Source organism: Crocodylus siamensis, chromosome 11 (genome assembly GCF_052110815.1).
Source record: "Crocodylus siamensis isolate JL-2025a chromosome 11, ASM5211081v1, whole genome shotgun sequence".
Taxonomy (NCBI): Eukaryota; Metazoa; Chordata; order Crocodylia; family Crocodylidae; genus Crocodylus; species Crocodylus siamensis.
The window spans coordinates 8167524-8195100 of record NC_143405.1 but is presented as its reverse complement, the minus strand read 5'-3'; the positions used below and the strand labels follow the sequence as shown (position 1 = coordinate 8195100).

General features: G+C 49.5%; 1 protein-coding gene and 1 non-coding gene across 11 annotated transcripts in view; both read left to right on the top strand.

Annotated features, from left to right (window-relative positions):
- The window catches only part of PRRC2B (proline rich coiled-coil 2B), a 60829-nt gene extending 33741 nt beyond the window's left edge, over positions 1–27088 (top strand). For 3 of the 10 annotated variants that reach the window (XM_090022205.1, XM_090022202.1, XM_090022203.1), the window contains exons 14-32: positions 1140–1347; positions 2341–2563; positions 3535–5574; positions 7250–7449; positions 8205–8350; positions 11036–11177; positions 11850–11932; positions 12580–12771; positions 12922–13116; positions 13559–13645; positions 14754–14858; positions 15368–15560; positions 16915–17012; positions 17727–17854; positions 18516–18756; positions 20552–20728; positions 21381–21472; positions 22086–22167; positions 22709–27088. In XM_090022205.1, the coding sequence (XP_089878331.1) occupies positions 1140–1347; positions 2341–2563; positions 3535–5574; positions 7250–7449; positions 8205–8350; positions 11036–11177; positions 11850–11932; positions 12580–12771; positions 12922–13116; positions 13559–13645; positions 14754–14858; positions 15368–15560; positions 16915–17012; positions 17727–17854; positions 18516–18756; positions 20552–20728; positions 21381–21472; positions 22086–22167; positions 22709–22849 (4773 nt within the window). In that variant the 3' untranslated portion in view covers positions 22850–27088. The remainder of the gene's footprint in view (positions 1–1139; positions 1348–2340; positions 2564–3534; positions 5575–7249; positions 7450–8204; positions 8351–11035; positions 11178–11849; positions 11933–12579; positions 12772–12921; positions 13117–13558; positions 13646–14753; positions 14859–15367; positions 15561–16914; positions 17013–17726; positions 17855–18515; positions 18757–20551; positions 20729–21380; positions 21473–22085; positions 22168–22708) is intronic. The other 7 variants (XM_090022207.1, XM_090022206.1, XM_090022204.1 and 4 more) reach the window with 7 other exon arrangements.
- On the top strand, positions 15894–15968 carry LOC149855360 (small nucleolar RNA SNORD62). Its single transcript, XR_016438607.1, has one exon. It is a non-coding gene; the product is annotated as a small nucleolar RNA SNORD62 (small nucleolar RNA).
- Positions 27089–27577: the final 489 nt, after the last annotated feature.

The following is a 27577-nucleotide window of genomic DNA, read 5'->3' as shown; positions in this document are numbered from 1 at the left end:
TCACCTGAGTGCAGTTTGTATTTTTGTGGCCCGTTAGCTTAAGCCCAGATGGCAAGTCACCGTCATGCCTGGTAGAACCCTCTGGTAGAGTCACAGAAGTCGGGTCGGAAGGGACCTAAGTAGATCTTCAAGTCTGACCCCTGCCCTGGGCAGGAGAGAATACTGGGCTCATGACCCCAGCTAGGTAATTGTCTAGCCTTCTCTTAAAGACCCCCAGGGTAGGAGCCAGCACCGCTTCCCTTGGAAGTTGGTTCCAGATCCTGGCCGCCCTGACTGTGAAATAATGCCTTCTAATGTCCAGCCTGAACCTACTCTCAACCAACTTATGGCCATTATTCCTTGTTACTCCGGGAGTTGCTTGGGTGAACAGGGTCTCTCCCATTCCCCACTGGTCCCCCCGGCGAGTTTATAGATGACCACCAGATCCCGCCCCCCAGGCTTCTCTTGTGAAGACTGAACAGGTTCAGGTCCCGTAGCGATGGAGGCTGGACCATGTTCTGCTTCTTTAGCGAAGCAGAATAAGATAACCACTGTGGTGGTTGCGTGTCCCAGTGATGCATAGGAAATGCAGTAGGACTTTTTTATTTGTTTTCATAACTGAATTTTATTACTGTTTCTTCTTATGTCTCGGGTTAATACATCTTCTAGCATTATGATCTTATGCTGTATAGAACGTAGAGATAATACTTCCTCCAAAAAGAAGCCTTATCTGTAGCATTGGATTCCAAGTGATCTGTTGTGTTTTAACAGGAAAAGGCCATGAAGTCTCCGGTATTTCCACACGTGTTGGGAGAATACAGGCATTGGGTTTCAAGCCGATCTCTTGGTTTCTGGTTGCCTGGGTAGGGTGTAATGTAATGGAGTGCTCTCCTATCAGTGCCAGCAATATATATGTGAAGGGACAGTATGGTTTGACATGTGTTGATGTGTACTTCTAAAGAAGCTCTGGTGGTTCCCTCTTAAACAAGCAGTGAACTGCCATCATCTGTTTTCTCCTGTACTCAAGGCAGCACAATGGAACGTCCTTTGGAGCCTAAAATACACAAGCTGATCTAGGCCAAAGAGAATGGACTTGTGTCCTGCTACATTCAGGAGCTTGTAGATTGTGCCACCCTGACTTTTCATTTCTCCTTCTCCAGGAGCACCTGTACAAGATGCAGCACTGGCAGCAGCAGCAGGTCTATCCTCCACCATCCCATTCACACCCCCAGCGCACCTTCTATCCACCACACCCTCAGATGCTTGGGTTCGACCCTCGCTGGATGATGATGCCTTCTTACATGGACCCTCGTATGGCTCAGGGCCGCACCCCTGTGGATTTTTATCCATCAGCCCTTCATCCTTCAGGTAAGGAGTCTTTTGTGCCTCCCTTATCCTCAGGGGCCCTCCTTCCTTGGCTTTACACCACATCTACAGCTTAGATTCAGGAGATTCATTGCATGTAGCCAGCAGGATTTTAGAATGCAGAGAGCAAGGAGTGGTTTTAGGGGTTCTAGTTAGTCCCTCCACAGATGCCTTGGAGTAGTCACTTTGCTGAGGTTTCAGGCCACTAAGAGGCTGGCCCTTTTACTTCAGAGATGCATTTTTGTTGCTTGTTGTTGACCCTGTTCTGGGATCGGAGCAGTCAGTTGCGCAGCAGGAGCTGATGAGCAGGTAGCACATGGATGTTGTCCTGCTTGGAGCTGGGTACCGGAAAGGGCTAGAAAAACACGGACTCTTCTACCCACACTGCTACTGGTATGCTGCCTGGGGGCTTGCATGGAGCCATGGGGAGGAAGTCATAGCAGATTGTATTAGACCAAGACAGGATTGTTTGTGTGAAGGGGAAGGAAAGGGCTGGAGATGAGTTTAGTTCTGCAAAACTTGGTTAGATCTTCTCTAGGCAGAATGGTGAACAAGCCAAAAAGTCTGAGTAACATCCCTGTAGCACCTCTTCATCCTGCTAGTAACCAGCCAGAGGTACAAACAGAAAGCTCAAGGAGCACCATTTGATGCAGTTGGTCATGCAGGGTTGTCATTAGTTGTTATTCCATCCACCCCATCCTCCGCCCGGCCTCCTTCCGTGCTCCCAAGCCAGTGAAGTTGCATATCGCTGTGGTTGGGCTTGGACGGGAAAGCTGCTTTAATTAGCAGCCATTGCTTTCCTTTCATTTTGGGGAAGTTGCTCACCTTTTATAGACGTGAGCAAAATGTCCTTCTTTACATGGTTTCCATGGCTGCATTCCCCTGATGTTCAGGAGGGAGAGGAGGATGACCTGCCAGGGGGCTGTGTTACCACTGCTTGAAGGGGCACATCTCTCATCTCAGCTTGAACTCTCTCCCTGTCTCTCTCCTGCTCAGGAATTATGAAGCCCATGATTCAGCAGGACTCCATTGGCGGAAGCATCTGTAGGTCCGAGGAGCAGAATTGTCAGACATCTATGCAGCAGGAAAGGAAAGCTCCTTCTCTGGACCCTGCCCCAGTGTGGGGCCAGGAGAGCTATGCTTCTCTGCAGAGCAAGGGATACGCTGTCTCCCATCAGAAACAGGTGGAGAGCGTGGCTGTGGAGGGACTGCATGCCAGGTGAGGGCATGCTTGTACCATGCTACCAGGCCCTCTGTGCCCTTCCAGTGGAGAAAGGGCTCAGGCTCTAGCCAAAAAAAACTTCTCAAAAGCAGGAAAAAGTATTTGGTTGCTGGTGGGCCCTGGAGTGAAGATAGCGCCCAGTTTGGACATGGCTGTGTGCTTATGCATGTGGAGATAACACTTGGTGTGGCTGTTTTATATCTTGAAACTCAAATGGAGTCTAAACTGACTCTAGGGCAGTTGTTATCAACCTTTTGGACTCGAGGTACCCTCCATGACTTGTGTGAATTGAGTGGTGCTCAATTTCAAACACAAATTTTATATATTATGGTGTTTACCTTCTTGCAGAAGGGCTGGGCAGTGAGGGGACAAGCCTGAGCCTGCATGTTTCTACTTAGCTTACCTGTTTGTCTCCTCACTTCTTGCGGCACCCTTCAAAGGATCTAGCAGCACCTCATGGTATCGTAGCACTCTGGTTGAGAATCACTGCTCCGGGGGCTTCCCCTTTCTGCTTGTGGCCTTGGCCAGGCTCCCAGTGTCCATTGTAGAGTGGCAGTTACTGCTTCCTGAAGACGGGTGTCAAAAAGGGAGAGTTGGAACTTCTGGCTAACGCTGTCTTTAACGTTAATGGTTTGTTAACCCTGCAGGTCCTCTAATTTGAAATCTCTGTGTGACCTGGAGCCTGAGTCTACATTCGTTTCTTAAGAAAACTGCCTTTGTTTTTATTTTCTGTACAGAATCTGCTTTCTTTGTCATCTGCTGGTTCTGTCTAGCCTAGTGTTACAGACCGGAGCTATGGCAGCTCCATAAATCTCAGCACTCGAGCAATTCATAGTCTTGTTGTTGCATGATTTAAAGTCAAGAGTGAAGCTGCCTTTATTTATTGTTTTCCTGTGTTCGGGCTGGGGACTGGGGCAGCATGCTAGTCTCACTGCCTGATTGACTTGTTCCTCCTGGTTCCTTTTCAGAAGCGATAGCTCGTACTCTGCTTCGTCTGGAAGGTCAGAGGCTGTGAGCACTCAGCGGGACCTCTTTGAGGAGAGAGGGGAGGAGTACTTAAACACCTTTGAGAAGAAAGCCCAAGCCGACTTTGACAGCTGCCTGTCATCTCAAAGACTAGGCCAAGATCTTTTGTTTCAGCACCAGGAGAAAGTGCAGGATGCTTGTGTTTCTGGGAGCCGCCATGCAAGCTTGAGGTGTTCGCCCCTGGAGTCCGACTTTGTACAAGCTGATAAGAAACCAGAGTATAATGGCTGGGACATCAGCCAGCAGCAGAAACACTCGGAGGCTGCCGCAGAGGCAGATGAAGAGGCTTCCAGGGATGAACGCTCATTTAGTGCTGACGCCTGGAAGAAAGAAGTGGCTACCAGCAAGCCACCTGCGGAAGAGTCAACGGAGTGGGCTCCTGAAAACAGAAACTCTAGCACTCAGCACCAAGAGCAGATGGGGCGGACACGGCGGTCCGGCCCAATTAAAAAGCCAGTCCTGAAAGCCCTCAAGGTTGAGGAGAAAGAGAAGGAGCTGGAGAAGAGCAAGCTGGAAGGAGAAGGTGCCTCATGCCCAGCAAAAGAAAAAGCCCCTGTCCACAAGGTAGAGAACGAGCCAGAAGAGCCAGCAGCCTTGCTAAACCCCACTCACTACCTGCTGGATGACAAAGGTTCTTCCCCAACCAGCATCACCCGGGACACCGAGAAAACTCAGGAGGAAGAGGAGGAGGATGAAGAGGAGGAAAAACCTGAAAGAGCGTGGGAGAATAAGCTGTCCCAAGAGTCTAATGACCTCCCTCCTACTAAACGAAACAACTGGATCTTTATCGATGAGGAGCAAGCCTTTGGTGGGAGAGGCCAAGGCCGTGGGAGAGGCCGGGGCTTCCGAGAGTTCAGCTTCAGGGGCCGCGGCACTGTGGTTGGCAGCAGGGGCGTCTACAACAACCCAAGGAGCAGCCGAGGCCGTGGCCTCCGGGAGTTCAACCAGCAGGAAGACTTCCCCAGGGGCAAACCCAGGCGCAGGATCGCCAGCGAGACGCACAGCGAGGGGTCCGAGTATGAGGAGCTGCCCAAGCGTCGCCGGCAGAGGGGATCGGAGAACAGCAATGAGGGCTCTGCTCTGGAGAGGGAGGAGAATGACCTGAAGAAGGGAGACTTCAAGGAATCCTGGCGCTCCAACAAAATCTATTCAGACGATCACAACAGTCTTGACCCGAAGATGAGGGCCCCAAGAGCCTTTGGGAGGTCGCTACCCCCGAGACTGAGCAACTCTGGGTACGGGAGAAGAGGTTTTGCATCCAAGGAGCCGTGTCAGTGGCAAGGGAGGAGTGGGGGAGCCGTGTGGCAGGACTACAACCACGGCGCTCCGTCGGAGACTTTTGGGGCCAGGCGGCAGCCTGACCGGGACTATCTCCAGGACTCTTACAAGCACTCAGACGCCTTCCCTGGAAGGGGCTTTGAGGAGACTCCCATTGAGGACAAAAGGCACTTTTTCCAGGAAGATTACACTGCTGACCCAGAAAACATTGAGAACAGGCCGTTCAGGAGGCGGCGCCCCCCGCGGCAGGACAAACCCCCCCGCTTCCGGCGTCTCAGGCAGGAGAAAGAATCCGTGGGCCAGTGGAGCCCTGAGGAAGGGGGAGCCAACCTCCTGCCCAGCCACTGGCCTGGAAGACCCAAGCTGACCGCGGCGGAGAAGAACGGCATCTCTGGCCAGAGGTCTCCGGAGCTGTCCTACCAGAACTCATCAGATCATGCCAATGAGGAGTGGGAGACGGCGTCTGAAAGCAGTGACTTCAGCGAGCGGCGGGAGAGGCGTGAGGGGGTGGCTGAGAGCGAAGCGCAGCTGGACGGTGGCCTGGCCGGCAGCACCCTGGGAGAGAAGAGAGAGCTGGCAAAGAGGAGCTTCTCGAGCCAGAGGCCTCTCGTGGACCGGCAGAGCCGTAAGGCAGAGTCCACTGGGTTTGGGGAGCAGTCGATGAGGGCCAGTGGCGGGGCAGCCTCCCACTACGAGAGCAAAAGGTGAGCTCAGGTTCCAGTGGGCAGCGTGTCCTTTGTGCACGCCCGTGTCCCCCGTCAGGCCTATGGGGCCAGCTGGCCTGGCAGATTTGTGGCAAAGCGTTCCTCCCATCATTCACAGGGGACCCCCAGTGCACCCAGGATGTTCGATGTTTTCCCAGACTTTCATGCCCACACTAGAGCTCTGCTCGCCTTGGAAATTCAGATTCAGCTGTGTCTCGGGAGGGCTGTTGGGAATACCTGGGGCTGCCCCCTTTCTTCCACCTGGTTGGAGCCTGCACCACAAAGGTCTATCATTGCATCTGTGTTGTACCTCCAGCTGGCCAGAGGGCAGCCAGGGCATCCTGGTCCCTGACTGCCAGCTCTTTGAGTTCATCTGGTCTGGGTGCTGACTCCTGGGAGTTACAAACAGAGTGGCATGGCAGCGGGGAAAGGTTGGGAGAGATGGGTAACAAGCTGATGGGAATCCAGAGGGGAGATGTCACATTTAAGTCTGTTTCACTACTTTGGAGATTTTAGATCCATAGCAGTGGCCATGGCATGGCTGCTGTAGGTGGAGTTGCCAGATCTAGCCACATTTCAATAGGGTTTTCCTTAAAATCTGGTTATTGCATGATGGTAAACAGAAGACAGAGCTCCTTCCAGGAGAGCTATACGGGCCTGGTGTCAGGATTGCTCCTGTGAGAACTGTTATGGGCCGTAAGACAAACTGATAGCTAGGGATTAGGATTTTTGCTGCCTCCTTGGATGCATTTGGTGCCTGGTGCTCTGGGAGGCTGGAGTGGCTGGATCGTGGGGCTGGGCCTGTTTGGCACGCCCATTTGTGATCTATTTTTTAGCAGCAGGTTTTGAGTCCAGCCCTCCTCAAAACTGCTGCACTGCACTGGGATTCATGCTTTGAAGTAGACAGATGCTTTGATGCTACTTCATTGTTTCCTCCCCTGATTAATTATAGCAAGCTGCTCCATGTAGGGGGCGAGGGGTTGTGCTGACAGACAGTGAAGAAAAGTGCAATGGGATATGTGGGGGAAACTTTACTGGGACAGGATGAGGAGCGAGAGAAACACAGGCTTGCCACTACACACTGCTCAGCTTTCTGTAACCAGTTTTTTCCCTTGTTCTGCACCTCAGCTTTGTCACCCAATGCCCCAAGTTGGTTAATCTCTAGAGCACAACGCATGGCTGAGGCTTGGAGCTCGAAAGAATTGCCCCGAAAAGAATAACTGGGGAAAAGTGATTTTTTTTTTTCTAGGCTAAATGTGCATCAACCTCTCTGCTCCCCCTTGTCCCGTTCAGCCCTTTACTTGACATTTGCTAGAAAACGCACATTTTTTTGCTAACATACGAGAAAATTGTAAGAGTTAAAGCTTTTTATGTGAGGGTGGAGGGTGCTGGAGCCCCAAATATTCAAAGGGGCACATTGGCCTGTAGTTTTCCCTCTGAGACAAACCAGAAAGTTTTCTGTCAGCTACAAGTGATGGTGCCTGTTGTTTCCATTCCACTTCCCACAGTAGCATCCCCCATTAACAAGGTATCTACATGGAAGCAATGTCTCTAGCATTTGGCTGCAGGGAAGGAAGATTGGGCTTGGTGAAGAGAACCCGACCCATTTCTTTGCCTTTTTCTATTTTCCCTCCCTTTGGCCTGCACTTGACTCTCACCCCTTGTCTCTTCGCAGGTCCCCGGAAGAAGGTGGGAGTCTTGGCAATGCCAGCAGCGGGAGCAGCCACTCTGTGTACAGCCTAGAACGAGCTTCGCACGCCAATTCAGACAGCGCTGAGGGCCCAGGTAAAAAGGTGGAGAAAGAGCCCAAGTCCACGGCCCAGAGAGCAAGTGACGAGGGAGAAGCCATGTCACAGTTCGAATTAAATTATGGAAGTAAGTGCTTTGCCTGGTTAGCTTCCCAAAAGGGATGCTACCCAGTTAATTACATGGTCGAGTCCTTTCCTCTGGTGCGGTAACACCCAAGACAGCATGGTCCAAGGTAGTTTTGAATACTAAATTTATACCCTGTGTCACGGGAAGCATTGGAATTGGGGCGATGGTTTTATAACTCTAGTAACGCAGCGTTGTGGTCCGATTCAAGTCAAGAATCTGGTTAGTGGGGGAGGAGCCGAGAACACCTGGCCATCTAAACCAGAGGAGCAGCCTGAGCCTGAGTTCTGCCCTAGTCATCTGTAAAGCCAGATGGTTGGTTTACAGGGATGGTTAGTGCAGGGGACTGAGTTAACTTCTGTGCAACGCTTCAGAGACAACAGGTCACATTTGCAAAATGTGGAAGTTTGGTTTGAAAAAGTCTCAGATGTTTTTGGAGCTTTTCTCCATTGTTGTGTAACCAAGTATGAGGAGGGGTTACTCGGTTAGTCTCTAGTAGTGATACTCTTGGGGCTGCGCAGGAAGCCTGATTTCTGGCTCCCTTCCCAAGCTCTGCTTGCCCAGGTCAGTGGAAGTATGCCCAGTATCTGGGCTGCAGAGGAATGATGCAAAGCACTTGGGGTAATCCAGCTGGTAGGTGCGAGCAGGCCCATATAGTTTCACTTTCTGTTGGCCGAGCTATTTCATCACCTAGCTTGAGGGTCCCACTTGAGATACGTTCTTAAAAGATTCTGGTTTTAACTGTAACCCTTGTTCAGATGCCATCATTGACAATCGGGTTTCAAGCACAGCGGAGGAGAACGAAGTCGGTTCTGTGGCAGGCGAAGGCTTCATTGAGGTCCTCACTAAGAAGCAGCGCCGTTTGCTGGAAGAGGAACGTAGGAAGAAAGAACAAGCTGCCCAGGTAAGGAAGGGAAGGCCGGAGCACAGTCTGACCTAGTGCAGAGTCCAGAGTGGGTTTCAGTCAGAGTCTGAGACAGGCACACACTCACAAGCCCACCCACAGCCAAGGCTGGAAAAACACAGCAGTGCCTGTAGTTAGATAACAGCTGACGGTGTATTAGCTTTCGGTGTGATGGGTAGCACTGCTAGGCAGGGGTGGCTGGTTTCTCAGTCTCCGTGGCTTTCTGAGAGTTGCCATGGGTGTCGGAGGAGAAATCCGTACAGCAACTTAGGAAACTTTCTTTTAATTGTAAGGCAGCTCGCTCTCAGAGCTTGTTGCTACTCTGGTAGCCAGGTGTCCCCTTTCCCCCGGTTCAACCCAGGCTGCGACTCCTTGTTGTGCTTCAGAAAGAATTTCCCAAAGTTGAGGTCCAGGTGGGCAGTATTTTTTTTTTTTTTTTCCATTTCTCTGCCAATTTGCACTGTGGCCTGTTGGGCGAACATGATTGTCCCATGCACACGGCTCTTAAAGCCTGGTGAGCAGCCTGAGTTGTAACTAAATGAACTTCACTTTCCTCACTAGAAGTGTTGTATTCCTCTGTTGAGCAGCGAGGGTCTGGTCTGCACTAGGAGGCTCACATCCTTTCAGTGAATCACTTGGGTGTCTCTAGTCAGTGCCCTTGCAGCAGCAGCAGCAGCAGCAGCAGCAGCAGCAGAGTTTGTCTGCTGAATGGAGGTGAGGCTTCGGCTTCTGCTCCTGCTCAGAAGAAAACCCAAGTAGACATCCCTGCGCCTTCTGCTGGCTGTAGCTGTCCCATCAGCCAGTCAGTGCCTTTCCAAGCTGCTCTCTATGCTCTGCCAGCCCAGCTGCTGCAAGGAGCACATGCATATGTATGTGCTCTGGTGGCTGGGTGGTAGCAACCAGGGTCTGCCACCAGAACTCTTGCCGTAAGTCAGGAAGGTGCAGACAACATCTAAGACTTTACCTAACATGGGGGCTGCAGAAATGCACACTGAGGAGTTTCCAGATAATCTGTAATCAGGATGTTTGTTAGGGATTTAGATATCCCTTTCCACGCTGGTCATGTACTGCTCTGAAACGAAATCATTGACCAAATTGTTTTAGCTCCTGATAGTTTATGAGTAGGGTCTTCTGTCAGTGTAAATGATGTTCCAATAGATCCTTCTGACCCACCCATTACTTTGTACTCAAGGAGTGGGTCTGAGGAAACATCTAAACTGATACACTGAAGGGAAGATACTGATACCATCACTGATCCATGTCTCTAATTGTGGAAAATCAAATGGTTCTAGAATAGGAAACAGGCTCAAATGAAACTCCACAGCAGCGCTAAATCAGGTGGTGGTACCAATGTCAGCAATGGCAGGAAATACAAAGGGGCCTAGAGTTAGTCTGTGCGTGGACAACTGTAAGTTGGACTCAGTGGTTAAATTTTGTGCTGACCACAATTTGCCCTGGTTCATAAGGGGTTTTAAGTCGTGCTGAACAATATATCCATTAATTTGGCTTGATGACGATATGCAGATGAGATAAAATTTACGTAACTTCAGCGTGGCCATCATGGGAGTAGAAACAAGTTGCAATCACCATAGCAAAGCTTGGTCTCAGAAACTGATTTATTTGATGGGAGAGAGGTATATTCCAAACCATGACTGAGACAGAAGGAAGTAATGGTGCAGCTGTATAACAAGAGACTTGAGTTTGTAGCTGAACATCCCTTTACAAAGACCTCTGTGTTCCCTCTACATTTTGGCCTCTATATGCCCAATATCCTTTTGTAAGACAACAGCTGATAGCTTCTGCAATACAGCTGTTGTTTGAGCATCGTGTCCAGGGCTGGGCACCATGCTGACCACAGACAGATTAACAAACTGAACACAATATTGTGTGGTATGTGTTTGCTCTTCTTTAAAGGGGCTAGAGGGGTTCCTTTGCAAAGAAAGGTTTGGGAGTTAGCAATGGGCAAGCCATCTACATGATGTTTGAGGCTAGTAGGGTGACTTAAGTCCAAGTACTTGAAGAGTGTAAATTCCTTGGAGGTGGAAGATATTTTTAAGTATAAGATGGGGACATGTGGAAGAACTAGAACAAAAAATATTGGGAACTGGTCCCTGACACTGAGATGGCTTAAGCAGCAGGTTATGTCTCCCAAGCCCTGCGACAGAAGCCTTGCTTCTTGGCACATTTAAAATTAGGCTAAAGAAAGCCTGAATAAATGTACCCAGTGGAGCGGCAGTGTAGTTGTGTGAGCTGAACTAATAGCTCCCTTCCCTCTCCAGAGGGTATTAGGGTAGGTGAATCACCTGTCTCCTGATACTGTGCAGTATTAAATTGGTCCTTTAGTGTGCCCAGGGCTGTGGGAAGTCTTATACCAGAGTCTAACATAGGGATGTTGGGTTTTTGCCCATCCCTCCCCTCTGCCGAAGCCAACTGCTTTTTATAAACCTGGCACAGTTCCTCACCACCCTGCCATGTTGCCCCGACACAACACTTTGGCAATTTCCCTGTGTAAGGTGCTCGAGTCATCCAGGTTGGGGGCTTCCTTTGCCATAGAGACCCCAACAAGGGCACAGCCTCCTTATAAAGGCTCAGGAAGCCAGGAGCCAGAGACAGAAACTTGCTAATGGCGGGTCCTGTTAACCTAAATCAACAGCAGGTCTCACAGTTGGTGTCTTTCTCTTTCAGGCACCAGCCAAAGGCCGCGTCCTTCAGTCTCGTATCCCTCCTCGATTTGCCAAGAAGCAGAACAGCATGTGCCTAGAGCAAGGCGATGTAGCCGTGTCTGGAAACAGCCTGGGCACCGAAATCTGGGAAAGCAACAGCCCGGGTAAGATGGAGCCTCTGCTGTTGGCCAGCCCTGGGGCATCTCACAGTTTTGAAACTGGAAATCCCTTGGGGTTGGAAGAGGAAAGTGTGCAGAGGGGATTATGTGCACGTGTCACAGAGTCACCTTTCTTCTACCCGTGGCTGAAACTCCCAAGGAAAGGAAGGTGGCAGATCTCTCTGCTTGTGCCAGTTCACATTTTTGCTGCTAAGATAACCATCCTCTTCTTGCTTTGTTGTTGTCACCCTTCTCTTGAGATCTCTTCCTCAGTTTCCTCCCCAGTTCATGTGTCTTAGCCTTGTGTTTAAGGCCCTGTACAGCTCCTTCCCATCTATATCCTTATTCTAATTTCTTCCACTTTCTTATCCTTTCTTTTTACGGTTCCGCACTTGCTGCCAAATAGGCTTCTTTGTCCCCTTCTCTCACTTCCTCCCTGACACTAGAAACCCTTCCCCTCCTTCCAGCCTTCACTTCTCCTAGGAAGTCCTTATCTATTCTGTCCTGTCATGCCCTGTTTTTCCTATGGTATGGTGCCATGCCTCAGCCTGTCCTGGGGTGTAAAGTGTAAAACAGCAAGTGGCTTTTGGTCAGTCTTGGGGACGGTGGTGGGCATGAGCAGGGTCGTGGAACTGCCATGCTCTCGGGGCTCCATCTGACTCCCATCTGCTCTTCCAGCTCTCTCAGTTCAGTCACCTGGCAGCGATTCCTGGAGCAAGCCTGTGAATGGGTTTAACAGCACAGAAACCAGCCCCACTGAGGTAAGGGGCATCTCATCCCCTGTTCAAGCACTGCGTTAAGTAAAATATTGTTGCAAGTAGCTTGCGCTTCCCATTGTGTTGGCCATTCTGTTGGTGCTGCTTGTGTGGTTTTGGCTCTCCACAGCTTTGGCTTGGTGGCTTTTCAGATGGTAGGCCAAATTCTGCTTGGGATTGCTCTTGGGTGTAAATCTGCAACAGCCCAGCTGCACAGCCGGCTGCTCCAGAGTTAGACTCCAGACTGGGAGCAGAGGACGGCCCAGTAAGTGGAATTGGATGATTCCTGCTTGTGAGATACGTGTAGCTGTTTCTGTAACAAAGGGTGTGAGGAGGCATCGTTGAATGCTGCAGTGACCTTTCACCTTTGAAGAAGAGTTAAATCTGGTTTGGGTCACAAGTGATGTGAGTTCGGCCATCTCAGCCCAGTAGTCAGGTGGAGCTCTCCTCCTAAAGCTGCAGCGGGGTTGGCACTTTGGACAGTCTGCCTCGGGGCTGTCCAGAGCCGGATTAGCAGTGGCCATTGCAGGTCAGGGCGGCCTCCTCGGCCATTATGCTTGGCTAAAAGGGGGCTGTGTTCTCACTGTTGTTTTTTCTCCTTTGTGGAGTTGGGTTTGGATCTGGGGCTTTAACACCTCTCGTGCTTTGCATAGCAGGGTTTTAAAGGCAGCCAGGGGGATAGTGGCATTGACTTGAGCGCAGAGTCTCGGGAATCCTCTGCTACCTCCTCTCAGCGCAGTTCTCCGTATGGCACCCTCAAACCAGAGGAGATGAATGGGGCTGGCCTGGTGGACCCAAAGCCCGACTGCCAGAAGGAGCAAGTGCAGAAGCAATCTGATAAAAAGGTAACCTGGATTTGCAGCCAAGCAAGAGCATGCAGAAACGGGTGCCTCAGGCCTGGGGAAAGGGGCTGCACTGGTGTCTTCATAGCTTTATTAAGATAGAGAATGGGTTATTCAGTCTGTGTGTCTCAGCCTCTCTGCTTTCCCATTAAGGATTCAGATCAAGGCTCAGGACAGAACAAGGAACACAAGCCCGGACCGATCGGCAATGAACGCTCCCTGAAAAACAGAAAGGGTTCGGAGGGGACGGAACGGCTGGAAGGGAATATCCCTCCTGTTAATGGGGTGGAAATTCACGTGGATTCTGTTCTTCCTGTGCCATCTATTGAATTTGGAGTAAATCCTAAAGTGAGGATTGAATTTAATTTTATCTTCTTGGTGGTTTCAGCTTGTAGAGAGGAGGAAGGCGATGTAGGCAGGAAGATTAGTCAAGGGAGGCTTCCAGCTTGTGTGCTGTCGAGTTTCTTTATAGGTGTCACTGCTTGACACAGACCAGGATGTCTTGGCAGAGATGCCTGTTATTTTGATGGAAACATTATGACAAGGAACAAATGGGGTAGCTGCAGGGTGAGCTAGAAGTTATGGCCCTGTCAGCCCATGTGTGCCACTGGGGGGGAAGCCTGTTGCTGATTATAGGCAAGTTTATTTTGCTGTTGCTCTTAAGTGAAGTTCTGCTGAAGACGGTTTTTAGTCCCTAGCAGCATGGTTCTGGTTAAAGTGCGCTAATTGTGAGCAGGTGACAAGCGGCCCCGGGGTCTGGATTTGAACGGGGTGTGTGACCCTTTTTCAGGACTCTGACTTCAGCCTGCCACCTGGTTCTTCCTCCGGTACAGCAGCTAACCCTGTCGCCAAACTGCACGATGCCTTGGCTAGTAACGTAAGTACATCATTGACCCTGAATTGACCTATCTGTCCACTATCCCCAGTTAAACCCCAGAGATGGGTTTAAATGGAAAAAGTGCACGTACTTGCAATTTGCTTGATGCTGAATGTCATGTTACCCAGGTGCTTGACACGGCTCAGAAAACCGGCCATGAAAATGTAGGCACTGTCCTTCAGAGTAACTTGATAACATCAGTGGCTTGTTAGCTCAGAGATACCCATGCCCTTGTTAGGAAATGATTTGAGTATCATATCATGCCCTGTGTAAAGTAAGAAGCCTTGTCTTGAGGATTACCAGTTTCCTTCGGTCCCCTACCATATAAAAAGACAAAGGAGCCTTGTTGGGAAGTGACTCATGGCTGGATCTCAGAGAGTCCTCTTTTTCACAAGGAGCCATAGGAAGCAGTGACCTGCCAGCCAAGCCAAGCCCAGGTCCTTCCTTAATAAAAATGGGGAGATTGTTAGAACAGTTTGGCCAAAAGAAAATTAAAATGGATTGAAAGCCCAGTACTTCCCTGCAGCGCAGCTGTGTGCTGTGATGTTAAAAACATGGCTTCCCCTGAAATAGCACAAACTTCATTTTCTGGAGGTTGGCCTTCCAGGTTCTTTCCTCTCACAGGTGTTGGCAAATCAAACAGTGTGTCCCAGCAGTTCCCATGGATTTGCCTGGGGTGGGCAGGACAGCTGTCTTCATGTGCAAGTAGTAGTGTAGGTCAGATCTAGCTGTGGGGCAAGTTGCTGGTCCTGGAGTTCAGCAGAGCTGTGCCTGCTTACCTAGGGTTGCCTCTGGCCCAGCATACCTGCATTGCCATAATGTTAAGCTCACTTAACTTCTTTCTCATTCTAAGCAGTCTCCATAATCCACTCAACAAGTCAGGAAGAAGCAAAACAGTTCAGTTCAGATCCTGGGCAGTATTTGGGCACCTAACTTGTATAGCAGTCAGTGGGAGTCAGGCACCTGCTACCTCTTAGGATTGGGGCCTTTGTGCTGGGCTTAGTGAGTTCTTTGTGAGGCACTTTGCAACTTCGGCATCTCCATAACTTCCTTTGTGGTGAAGAAAGATGTTTATAAGATATTTAGCTGTCTAAATCTCTCTCTCCAGGCGGGGTTAACGCAGTCCATTCCCATCCTGCGGCGAGATCACCATCTCCCACGGTGCATCGGCCTGAACCCAATGTCCTTCCCCACGGCAGACCTCACCCTGAAGGTAAGCAAGGCTCGCTCTGCTTTGCTCCAGCTCTGAAAACCCAGCCCCACTTCCACCCAAATAGTAAAGGTGGAGAGAAGCTTCACACACCGCCGCCTCAGTGTTTCATTGGGCACTTGCAACATCTTTATTTAACTCCATTAACAAATGGGCAGCATATGTATACATGAATTTAGTTCAGGTGGAAGGGGGGCATTTGGGCAGCTCTGGGTGGGAAAGTCCTCCCTAGTCATTAAATAGGGAAAGCAAGCTGGGTTGCAGCCCAGCCTAGTAGAGACCAAGTCAAGGAATGGGCAAGAGGACAGTTCATTTTTTTTTTTTCCTGGCCTGCTAAGTCCTGGATGCTCCCTTGCATCTGACACAAAGCAGCCACCTGGTGCCAGTTGCAGGGGAACTTTTTGCAACATAGGCACTTTCTTGCTGGGAGTTGATCTGAGACTTGGCAGCAGCTGTCAGGCAAAACAGCTTTCCGCTCCATTTCAGTTCCCTGTCTTTCCTCACTGCTGCAGATGGAGTCCGCCCGCAAAGCATGGGAGAATTCCCCTAGCTTACCAGAACAGAGCTCTCCAGGAGGTGCTGGCTCGGGCATCCAGCCACCTTCCAGCGTTGGAGCATCCAATGGTGTCAGCTACAGCTCGTTTGGGGGCGTTTCCATGCCTCCTATGCCAGTGGCATCTGTAGCACCTTCTGCATCTATTCCAGGTACCTGCTAGACATTGACTTTGTTCCAGATTGATGGAAGTGGAGCTGCATGCCCCTGGCCCTGTCCAGTTTGACTCTGTGTTTTGTGTGTGTGAAAGCATGGACTCCACCTTGGAGTCATGTATTGGGAGTATGTGAAAGAGTTGGTTGTGTAATGAGACAGTCGACTAGATGGTGCTGAAGAACTCATTGCCAGAGCAATTAGGAGAGAGGTAACTTTCCTCTCCTCAGGTGAGGGTCCTCTGGCTGTTGTTGGTGTAAGCCTGGCATAGGGCTAAAATCCTTCATGGGCATGTCGCGGTGGGTTAATGCCTGTGGTTGGACACTGGGCTGTCTCGGCGATGTTGCCCGCTTGACCCTTCACTGTGTACTCGACAGAAGGGAAACAAAGACTCTGTGACTGAGAGACTTGTCCCAGCACTGGCATCAAACAATTCCCCTAAGTATTTCTCTAGCTGAGGCCATTCTTTCGGTCTTAGGTACCTAGAAGCCCTTGTTACCGTAGCACCTCCCAATATATGTATATAATCACGTGCACTCCTAGTACCCCCGTGAGGTAGGAAGTGCTGTCATCCGCATTTTGCAGGGCCTTGTACCTGGTCCCCCCCCATATTGAAAACTTAGCACCCTTCTTATTAACTCTCCCTCTGCAGCTGTTGCGTGGGATGGGCTATACTGAGGACAGCTACTAGTGGGCCAAACCATTTGCAGTGACTAAATTCTCTACATTTGCCACTTACAAAGCTGGCTGGCCCCAGAGGCAGAGACAAGTGTATGTTTTTTCCACCCTCTCTCTTGCACAGCGCTTCACTATGGTGCAGGATAGATCAGTGCTTCCTTCCTTGTGCCCTTGTTTGCATGTATTTTCTGAAGCAAATGCTTACTTTGTCTTTTACAATGGGGCTGCAATTTTGTGCCTCCCAGCTGCAAAGACCTGGTGATGGTGAGCAGTCCAAGTTGACCACCACTGAGTTTTCTTTATTACTAGTTTGTAACTCAGCTCAGTTGATTCGTCCTGAACTACCAACCCTCACACAAGGGGCAGTGTCATACACTAGGAAAAGGGCAGGTTAGCATTTACCAGCCCACAGTGCCAGCCTTGCAAAAGCATGCTTGCTCAACACGTGGCTGGTGAGAGAAGTGGAGTTCATTTTGGGTAAAGACCGGGGCATTTTTCCAACTGTTTCACAAAGCTGCCATAACACACTGGCGTGTGGACCGGAGAAACAGACTTGATGGGTCTGCAGTTTCCACCTCATTGTCCTGCTTGTACCTTTGTCTCTGGCTCTGTTTATGCTGGAATGAATAGGGTTCAGTTGTCATACTGTTTCTTCCCTTCCATTTCAAATTCTAGGTAACCACATCCCACCCCTGTACCTTGATGGTCATGTGTTTGCAAGTCAGCCACGCCTGGTTCCTCAGACGATACCTCAGCAGCAGAGCTACCAACAGGTGAGCATTGGAGGGGGAGTAGCAGTCACTGCGTCTCTGAATGGGGTTGGTCCAGAGTCATCCTCCCCCTGCCCATCAGCCAGAGAATACTGTTCTGCAACACAGACTGCAGCTGCCTAAACCAGATCAGCAGACTGGCTGAAGATAGGAGATGCTGGTTTTTGCACCACAATCATTTTGACAGGTTTTAATAGGGAGGAGTCTGTAAAGCCCAAATATGTGGCAGAATGAGGACGTGTCCATTTCCCCACCTTGTTCTGAGTGAGATGTATGAACAGGTTTGAGCCTCAGTCTTTTCCCAGTGTATCCACAGCCACATCCCCCCAAGGCAAAGCACTCAGCAGCAGTTCTCAGCATCTCCATCACCAGGGTGCAGTAGTGCTGTCTGGGCTGTGGAGAGCTCTTGTGGGTAAGAGGAGAAGGCAGTGCCAGAGCCTTTGAGAATAGTCTCTGCCTGGGAAAAGAGCCTGTTTTGTGTGTGAAGAACATCAGTCCCTGGGAAGCTCAGTCCTGTGCTTTTTTGCACTGCTTCATTCACACCTGCCCAGACATCAGTCTTTTCCAGTTCCCATGCAACTGTGCTCTGAAAAATGACACCTTGTGGGGCTGGGGGAAGGTAGAGCAACTCTCTGAAGAAAGCAGATGGATGTTGAACAGCTCAAGAGGGTTTCTGGCTGCCTCCATGTCTTTCAGTCACCTTTGTTTCCTCTGCAGGCTGCTGCTGCTCAGCAGATTCCCATCTCCCTTCACACATCCTTACAAGCCCAGGCACAGCTTGGGCTCAGAGGTGGCCTGCCTGTGTCCCAGTCCCAGGAGATCTACAGCTCCATACAGCCCTTCAGGTAACGGCTCTGGTGGTTAATCTGAGCAGCAACAGAGCTTTATTGTTGTGAACAGCTAAATATGCCTACAGCAATGTGCATCTGCTGCCCAGTTCATTTGACTGGCAAAGCAGATGTGTTGCGACAAGGCTTGGCAGAGGGACGTGGGGAAGGTGTTGGCATGCCAGCCTGCACTGCAGTGTTCTCAGCCCCTTCTCTAGATAAAATAAGCCAACCCAATAAAATATGGATTCTTGGCTAAGATGCCTTGGCGCTCTCCAGCTGCTGGACATCACAGCAAGGTCTTGGCAGACCTTCACCTTCCAGGGACAGCTTCTACCATCCCATCTGCAGTGGGAGTTGCTTACTACTGCAGTCGCCTCATTGCCACCATTAGACTGAAGTTCATCAAGAGTCGGCTGTTTCTGGTGAAGTCGATGTTAAAGTTCCTGTGGGGCCTCAAACCAGGGGCTTAGCCCAAAGGGTGTTAGGGTGAGCGTGAAAGACTGGGGAAAACTGAATTCTACTGACAAAAGGGCTTTTGTTTCCCCGTTGTTTGGCTTGATGCTGCACTTCACTGTGTGACCTGACTGCCATCCACATGGGGTATAGGGGATGAACTGGGGAGAAGTGCAGTCTCAAAAGGGCCCAAGGGCAGTGTTTAAGTGTTTCTCTTTTTCAGGTCTCAGGTGTACATGCACCCCAGTCTGTCTCAGCCCAATACCATGGTTTTGACGGGAGGCACGGCTCTAAAGCCTCCATACTCCGCCTTCCCAGGCATGCAGCCCTTGGAGATGGTGAAAACACAGTCTGGGTCCCCTTACCAGCCAATGAATGGAAGCCAGACGCTGGTTTATGAAGGCCAGATAAATCAGGCAGCTGGTATGGGAGCTTCGCAGATGATGGACTCCCAGCTTACACAGGTTAGGAACAAAGGTTGCATGCTGCTTTGTTTTTTGTGTGTGCTCATGACTCCAGCATCTGAGACTGGGTCTTAGTAGATATTTGTGGTAAGCTATGGGCTTTTGTGAATAAACTCTTCACAAGGAACCATGCCTCCACTTGAGCCAAGCCCTGGGTCCCTCATACTTGGTAAAAACGTATAACTCATCCTCCAGATTTCTCGAGAAAGTTTGTCTGACCTTAAGCCAATGACCCTCATCTCTTCTCATTTCAACTCTTGGAGCATCCTGGTCCTGAAGGTATCTCCACAAAATATCTCCCTGCTTTCTAGAGTTGCCACCTCTCCTTTAGCTTTCTTACACATAGTTCCCAGAGGCTGAGTGAGTCCTGCTGGGAAGATTGATATGTTCATACCACATGCTGGATCCATCCATTCATTGATTGGCTTTTGATGATTTTCATGAAGCTTAGCTTACGCTGTCTGATACATTGTGTTTAAAAAAAATATGAAAAGCCAGAATATTCTGAACCTTTATTTTTGCTTAAAGAGGGACTTGTATGCTGCAGAAGCTGAGAGCGCAAAGCTAGGTAACCCAAAAGACAGCTTAGCTAGGGGAGGTGCAGAGGTTCCTGACAAACCATAACTAGGTTTCTCCTGCCTGGATCACGTGATGGTGATGTCTTGCTCCTCTCATTACAAAGCAGTCATGGGAAGTCCCAAATGCAGCAATTGCAAAGACTGCCAGAGCAAGTAAGAGGGAACAAGAGGCTACAGAGCAGAGAAAACTTTTTTGTAAAGAAAGAAAACCACGTGCAAAGTGCCTGCTAAGTGGTGGCACCCACTCCTAATTGAATACAAAGTGGCACAGTTTGCTAACGATCCTGGGCCTGTCGGTGATCAGAGGCCAGTAGTCTCTTTTTGCCCCTCATCCTCTTCCAGGTTTTATGACCCCTTTGAAAATTTGGCCTCATTTAATTGCCACTGAGTTCTAAGGTGCAGTTTTCAGTCACGTTTAACCACTCCCCTCATCAGTTGTTTCAAGACGGGGTTGAAGCCTGTGGGGGTTGGAACCTAAAGCACCAGCCTTCCTGGTGGCGCAGGCCTCAAAATCACATCAGCAAAAGAGAATAGCCAATTGCTTGGATCGGGGCGACACACATGGGGTGCACACAGGTGCACCCCCTGCAGAAAGGCACCGCTAACACTGTCAGCAGCCCCTGTGGGTGGTCACTGCTTGCCACCCTGCTGCTGACACTGGTGGTGGCATCTGCGGGCGATCCACGCTGGCTGCCTCTGCCGGTGGTGGTTGTGGGTGGTCGCCGACCTTTGGTCAGCACTTGCCACCTCCCCTCCCCCCAGCTGCTGACAGTGCCGGCGGCATCTGCGGGAGCTTCCCTGCTTGCCGCCACCGTGCCCCACCAGCCGCTGGGGGCACAAGTCATTCATGGTTTGGATGTGGAAGTTGAGGTGAAAAGAATGTGAGCTGTCTGATGCCCCGGTGGCTGCCAGCACCACGGAGAAGGCTCATATGGGCAGCGACCCTGAAGACTGACAAAGCAGTGAGGAAGGCTCAAGGCAATCAGCAAAGCCCTCTGTAAAGAGCGCACACCTTAGGCCACGCCTTTATACAAAGGACACTTGGTGTGGTGTGGCTACAGGGTGTTGGCAGCTCTACATGGACACACATTGCAGTATGAAAGTCCCTCTTTAACGGTGATGTGTTTTGGGGGGGTTTTGGTGGCTCATTGAGCAGACAGCATGTTGAACTGCACTCTCCTTCCTTCTCTCAGTAACCACATGTAATTGTCATGCAGCTAACGATGCCTATGCCTGGGTCCCAGCTTCCTCTGCCCCGTTATGGTTCTGGCCAGCAGCCACTGATCTTACCACAGTCCATCCAGCTTCCCCAGGGGCAGAATCTGCCTGTCGGAGCACCCCGCAGGATTCTCCCGCCTGGATCCCAGCCTTCTGTTCTTGCAACCAGCAGGGAGGTAAGAGCTCGCACCTGGGCTTTCTTTAAGAAGCTTTGCACTTGGGTTTTGCACCGTTCTCTGAAAAAAGAACCACCTATTATAGGCCTGCAGTTAATGAGGAGGGGGATTTGCTTGTGGGGGGCTCCTTATCTACCAGCTGGTTGGAGCAGAGCAGCTCCATTCCTCCCATCTCCATAGCCCAGGCCAGCAGTCTGTTGGGTTGTGCTGCTGTGCCGCCTTCTGTTTTCAGAAGGCAGGGTCATGCCTCGGTCCAGTTTTGCAGTGTCCAGAGAGAGCAGCTGTGGGCTGCGTTCCTTGCCAGGCATAGTCAGCTCCCAGGTGCAGATGGACTGCTGCTCGTGAAATACAGCGCTGTTGTCAAAAAGCCCTGTTTGAGCAGATACTGCAATGCCCCATCAGCTTCAATGCCTTCGTGTAAGCAACGGGTTCTTTTCCAGAGGAGAGAGCACTAGGGATGAGATTTCCTTTTTGCTTGTGCAACCAAAAATAGGCAAGTCCTTTCACTGGCATAGCACACTTCCCCGTGTGTAAAGTGGAGGCAAGTGGTATTTGCCAACATCACAAGGGGAGCAGGGAGGCTAAAAATGTGATTGGAGTGCTTGCCAAGTAGATGCAAAGATGATATTTTCTCACTCACTTTCCTCCTTAGTCCTCTCAAATGGAAATGAAAGGGTTTCATTTCACAGATGGCAAACAGAACATGTCCTCCGGAGGATCTGTACCGTCTCCACACACGTACAGGTAAACGATCTGCAGAGCTCCGTCCGTAGCACCGGGTTGAGTGTGGTGGGAAAGGCTTGGTAATGTTTAATGTTGGAGTGAAACAGTGTTTGCGTCATGCTTCTTTGACTGAGATCCATTAATATAATTTCAAAAATGGAATCTGTGCTAGTCTGAATACTGATTTCCAAGCATAGTGTTGGGGCTTTGCTCTCATGGCAGGGAGCCCATAAACTGCTGTAATTGGCCTGGGAGAAATGCAAAAAAGTGTGACCGGTTTTTGTGTCAGAGCCGTGAAGGTCTGATGCCAGTAGAAGGTGCTCTTACTAAGGCAGCCATGCTGGAGCGTCAGATATGTGGCTTCCTTCCAGTTCTACCTTTTGAGCCCAAGAACTAGAAGCTCCCGGCCCGGCCTTCCATGCTCTGATCCTCCTTTTGAGGTGGGAAAGGATTTTTGCGACTCTTAGTTGTATCCTCTCCCCCTGCCCAGTGATGCATAATCTTGCTTGGGTTGACAGTTTTTAAGAGCTCCCCAGTCCAAGCCTGCTGGTTCCTCCTTACTTTCATGCAGACCAGGCTTTTGTTCCGTTGTAGTAACCTAGGCCATGTGTGCTCTCAACCCTTTGATTTCCAGGCCTAGCTCTGCCAGCCCTAGTGGGAAGCCATCTGGACCAGCAGTCAGTATGGGCTCCATGCAGGGACACTATGTGCAACAGGTAGGGCATGTTGATACTGTTGAGCATTGACCTAATGGTATCTGCTCTCGCACACAGTCAGATTGGTAGAGTTCCTACCATTGTGACGACCCAGCCTGCTCTGTTAGTGTGCTAGGATATGAACTTAGTTTCCCCCTTGATAATCCTGTATGTGCATGCATGTGTGAGCATAGGTGTACACTTGCCTTACCAAATAAAGTATGTTGAGCCCAATCAGCAAAGCTAACCAAATCATAGTGGCACAATATCAACAGGAGGAAAGGTGTATTGAATGTCCTGTCCCAGCCGTGCTGTTAGCCTACTTGGTGAGGAACTGTCCTGGGCGGTGGTGGGAGATGGGGGTTTGGCCCCCTCAAGATGGGAGCTCTGGGTGCACACAGTAGCCGACCCTGTGGTGTCCTTGGGCCCCTCTGCATTAAGATGGGGCATTTGTGGTTTGCTCCTTGGACTTAGGTGCCCGGGCACTGTTGTGAAGCTGGCCCTCATCCTTTTGTTCCTGGGTCCCCATGTGAACTGATGCTGTGTTTCTCTTTGTCAAAAGGCAAAACAGCGAGTGGATGAAAATAAAACCAACCTGGGAGCAGTGAAGTTGCAAGAGGCATCCTCCACCAACCAGCTGAAGCCGGTGCGCACGGGAGCCATCAAACCTCAAGCGGTCAAAGTGGAGGAGAGCAAGGCGTAGGAGCGTCCCCAGCTCACCCTCCCGGCTGGGGGAGGCTCAGCCTGGCGTCATGAAAGTCTCACCAGATCACTCCCATTCTAGCCCGGACTGACGAAAACGACATCCTCTCTCAGCCCCTCTCCCAACAAAGCAGTTTGAAACAGTGGATTTGACATTGACTTGCTTGCTTTAAAAACAAACCGACTACCCATCCCCATGTGACTATTGAGTGGCTCGAGCCATCTTTTTGTTCCTACCCCCAGCCCCTACCATCTCCCTTGCAGGTAGTTCATTTGGCAAAGCCCAGTGATCACGTTCCCTACTTCTGTCTCAGCGGAGTGGCAACTGGGGAGGGGGCCAGGTTGAGGCTTTTCATTTTAAAGGCAGCTGAGGTTTTTACAAAAAAAGCTATATCTTTGTTTATAGCGATTTTTTTATATGTTCTCATTTCCCCTTTCTCTTTACCCCACCCTCCCATCCCCATAGCTTCCAGAAAATCCCCCAGACCAAAATCACATGCTTGGACAGAACCCTGCTTAATTTGGTGTTCGGTTCTGTGCTCCCTTGAGAGTTTTGACTCTTAAATTGTGGTGTTTTGGGTGCATTTCCCCTCCCCTCCTCCAGCAGTTTAGCCTTCCAAATGAGCTGATTAAGAGGCATAAAGGACAGTTAAGGCATTTGGTAACTTTTCAGTATTTTTGTTTAAGCTAGAAGCAGTGCTTGCTTTAGAGGTAAACGTGTAACAAAGGTATATAGTAGATCGATGCATTAATCTTGAAACTTGCACCACTTAACTGTAGCTTCAGGGTGCCCTGTATACAACAAATTGTGGCATTTTCCTTTTTTAAGGAAAGACACCCAGTTTCTGCCATAGGCTCATTTGGATCGAGTTGGTTTCTGGTGGGTTGTTCCCCCCCCTGCCCTTTCCCCACCCCTTGGTAACTGCCCCGTGTGCAGCAGCTCAGAAATCACGGATTTACAAAGCGTAAACTGTCAAAGAATTGTGCATGGATCAGAAGAGTTGGCGAAAGCCAACGGGTCTATTTGGACTACTTTTTGTAGTTGTGATGCTCTCTCTATGCTTCCCATCCCCTCGGTTGCTCTGTTTTGTGCTCGTCCCCCGGAGCTTTCTGTTTTCTCCTCTGGGTCTTGCTCTTTCTCCTTCTGACTCCACAGCCTTTTGAACAACTTGCCATGGAAACAAGCTAGTGGGAATCCCCTCTGCAGAGCAGCCACAGCACACAAAGAAAATCCTGTTGGGTTTTGGTTTTTTGGGGGGTGGAGGGGGTTGTTGCATTAGAAGCGTGGCTGTTTGGAATCATCATCTTTGTCTTCTCTCCTTCTGATTAAGAGAAAATAGGTCTTTCCTTTTGGCTGAGTTGCATACAGTCCTCAGAATTCGGTAGTGCTTTTAAAGGTCCCAGTGGGAGGAAGTTAAGGTTTTTGTTTTGAGGTGTTTTATTGATCAGATGTGGTTTGTGAGTGTGTGTGCGTGTGTGTGAGCGTGTGCCTGTACTACAGGACTGATGCACAAGTAGTTTTGGAAGATGTTTGGGTCTTAAAGCTGACAACAGTCTTAAGTAAACTGAACCGCCTCCAGCCAAGAACTGCTCAGCTATTTAAAAACAAGGAGTGGACTCTTGTTGCTCTGATGTTAACGGAAAGGAAAGTGTTGTTTCTGCGATAGCTGATAGCTCGCTAACCAGCTGTCCCATCTGCCTGGGCTAGGTGGCAGCAACTAATTTGCCAATGGTTCCAAAGACGACATTTTGAACAAAGAATGTATTTGGGAAGGGATCTGAATGAAAGGGAGGTTTTTTCGTTTTGTGTTTTTGTTTTTTGTACAAGTGAAAATCTTTCAGAATTTTCTAGAGATGCAGTCGAAGTTTGGAGCTGGGTATAAATCAGGATGTTTCTACAATACCTTTGACAGAACCTAGAAATCTGAACTAACTTAGATATAGTAAATGTCCCCTTTAGTCCCAGGTAAAGACCCCTGAAGGGAACAGGATAGGATGGTACTTCTTTTTAATGTTTTTTTTCCTTTATTGTTTTGTGGATTTTAACTTCACAGCAGAGTGTCAGCATCTCTCTAGCATCCTACAGAGTACATGGTTTGAGATTTTAGTGATGTACTTTCCAGCCTTCAAAAATTCCCTAAACACGCATCCTCATCTGCTCACCTTCGCTCCTGCTCCAGATGTTTTCCAAAGATTGCCCCACCAGTAACTCATCCAGCCCCCTTGTCATCTTGGAACATCGTGAGCAGTGGAACAATCTCAATTTATTTTGCATCATCTCCTTACCCCCCGTTCCCTCCGCCATCGCTGCTCTCCCCTGGTTTTTTTGCCCCGGTGGCTCAAGCTGATATCAGCCCAGAATCTTAACTGTATTGACTGAAGAGCTTATCCAGGCCCCTCTTCTCTCCCCTTCCCACCCCTAGACACAGTTAATGCTTTTCAAAGACACTAACCTCTTTCCTTCCTCATATGACTTTCGAGTGGTCCTGTGTGTTGGAGAAATCAGGTTACTGCTGGACGCAAGACGTTGCAGTCCCCCTCTGGTTGTAAATGGCATCAGAACTACAGTATGTCCTGTTAAAAAGGGTCAGCCTTCTTTCTCTCTTCCCCCCTCCTCACCCACCCCAAACAGAATAAAACACTAGAATTTATTTATACGTATTTGATGTTGTAGGTCTAGGTGAAAAAGTAAATGTTTCACTGCTCTATTTATATATTATGTCTGAATTATTCTGTGCGGGAAAGGCCAAGAAATGCATGTGAGCTTCATTCCGTTCATCACCTTTGCGTGACTGTCAGCTGCGGTTTACAAGGCTCTTTCACTCAGTGGATTGTTGTCTGATGGAAAGCAGTTTTAGAGCCCAGACTTTTAAGGTGCAATATCCTTCTCTGCCTCCTTTTTGTTTGTTCATTTTGTTCATTTAGTTTTAGACCTAGTAGGAGAGGCTAATGCAGTGCATGGTGCTTTTGAAAGTCAAATGGAAAGTCTCCTCAAGGATCAGAAACGCAAAGGTGTCTGATGAGAGTTATTAGGAACTCGTTCTTGGGAAGGGGGTGGTTGGAGATGCTGGTTTATCAGTGATAACTTCCACTCGCCATCTCCATTGCTGAAGTGTGGGGGCCCTTACAGCTCATTCCTTTGCTGCGGGAATTTGCTTTGACTGGAAACCAGCTGCTGAACTTTGGCTCTTGCTGCTAGGACAGATGTGCTTTGAAGTGAGAGGAGGAGGTGGGATCCATGTTCTCAGCCACTGTGAGCCAGAGCAGAAATATTTGGAGGCTGACGCTTTGCTGCCTTTTAACCACGTTGTTCAGCTGAAGGCCCAAAGTACATGTATGTAAATACTAGTGCGTTATGCACAGTGACTGCCGGCCTGCCAAGAAATGTTCAGTGCTCTTTCCTTCCCTTGATTTCAGCCTTCTTTTAGCCATTAGTTTGGGGGGGGGGAAGCTCCTGAAAAGGTGAAAGCAGCAACACTGCCAGTGAAGCAGGTATCGCCGCTGACCTTCCATCACTCGCTCTTGGCTCTGTTATACTGTGGTCAGCAACTCCCAAGGTGTTTGCAGCTCATTGAATCTCAAACGTGTGCGTGCATGCCGAGAGGCACTCCATTCAGAAGAATGCCGCAAAGCAACAAGCTGCCCTGTGGTTCCCATGTGTCCGTATGGGTATGTACAACCAGAAGTTAGCACCTCTACAGTTTCACCTTTTTGCAGGCTACACGATTCACCTTCTGAGCGAGCGAGCACAACTGCATGCCAAGATCTGTCCTGTTACACTGTCTTCCTTCCTTGTGTTTTGCTTCTGACGGGCTGAGCACAGATTAAATCCTTTTTTCTTTTTTAATGTTGGTTCCTTTTGACAGGTAACCGCCCAGTTTCCTCGTCAGATTTCCTTACGAACAAGGAATTACACCAACCATAGGCATCTAAATCCTCTTAACGTAGTTGTGGTCCAAAAGAGTTGATCGAATAATTAAAGCAGTGGAGTTGCAACTTCAAAGAGACAGAACCAGTCCCCATGTGGTGTGTGTGGGTGTGCGTGTGTGTGGCTTTTTCCATTTTTAAATCCATAGGCTACCAAGACCCTGTAGTGGCCACAGCCCCGTCCTCCCCCCACCTTGGGTTTGACGATTCATCCTTGGCTCAAGATGTCTGCAGTCACCTCCTGACCGGTAGCGCTGGGAATCGCCGCTAGCAGCAGCAACGAGGCACTCACCTGCTCCCTCTGTAGCATGTCAAGGCATTGTCCCTAGCTGGATCCTTTCTCTGGTTCTGTATAAATTGCATTCGTTGTTTCTCAAGGGGATATTGTACTCCTTCAGGCTTTTAACCTCATGACCTGTATAGTAAAATTTTTTTGGCCCTTCCTCTCTTTGTCTTTTCATGTAGACCAGATATTTGAAAGGGCAGACGATGGATAAATGTGTAACGTGCAACCTGTTTATTATATTTTTTGGAAACTTTTCCTTGGACCGGAACTCGAATCACTGCATCACCAGGCCAGTTGTGGCACACTCTTTATTGCCCTTTTTTTTCCCTCGTTTTCAGTACCTATTGTTTCTCCTTTCAAATATGTGATTGTATTAGCTCTTTCCATATGAAAGAATTCTCCTTATTTAAATAAAAAAAAAAAACTTAAAAAAAAATAAAGCAGATTATGCTTTTCTCAAATTCCCAAGTCCCCCGTGTGCTTTCATGGTTGGTTACTATTTGTAGGAAGAAGCAT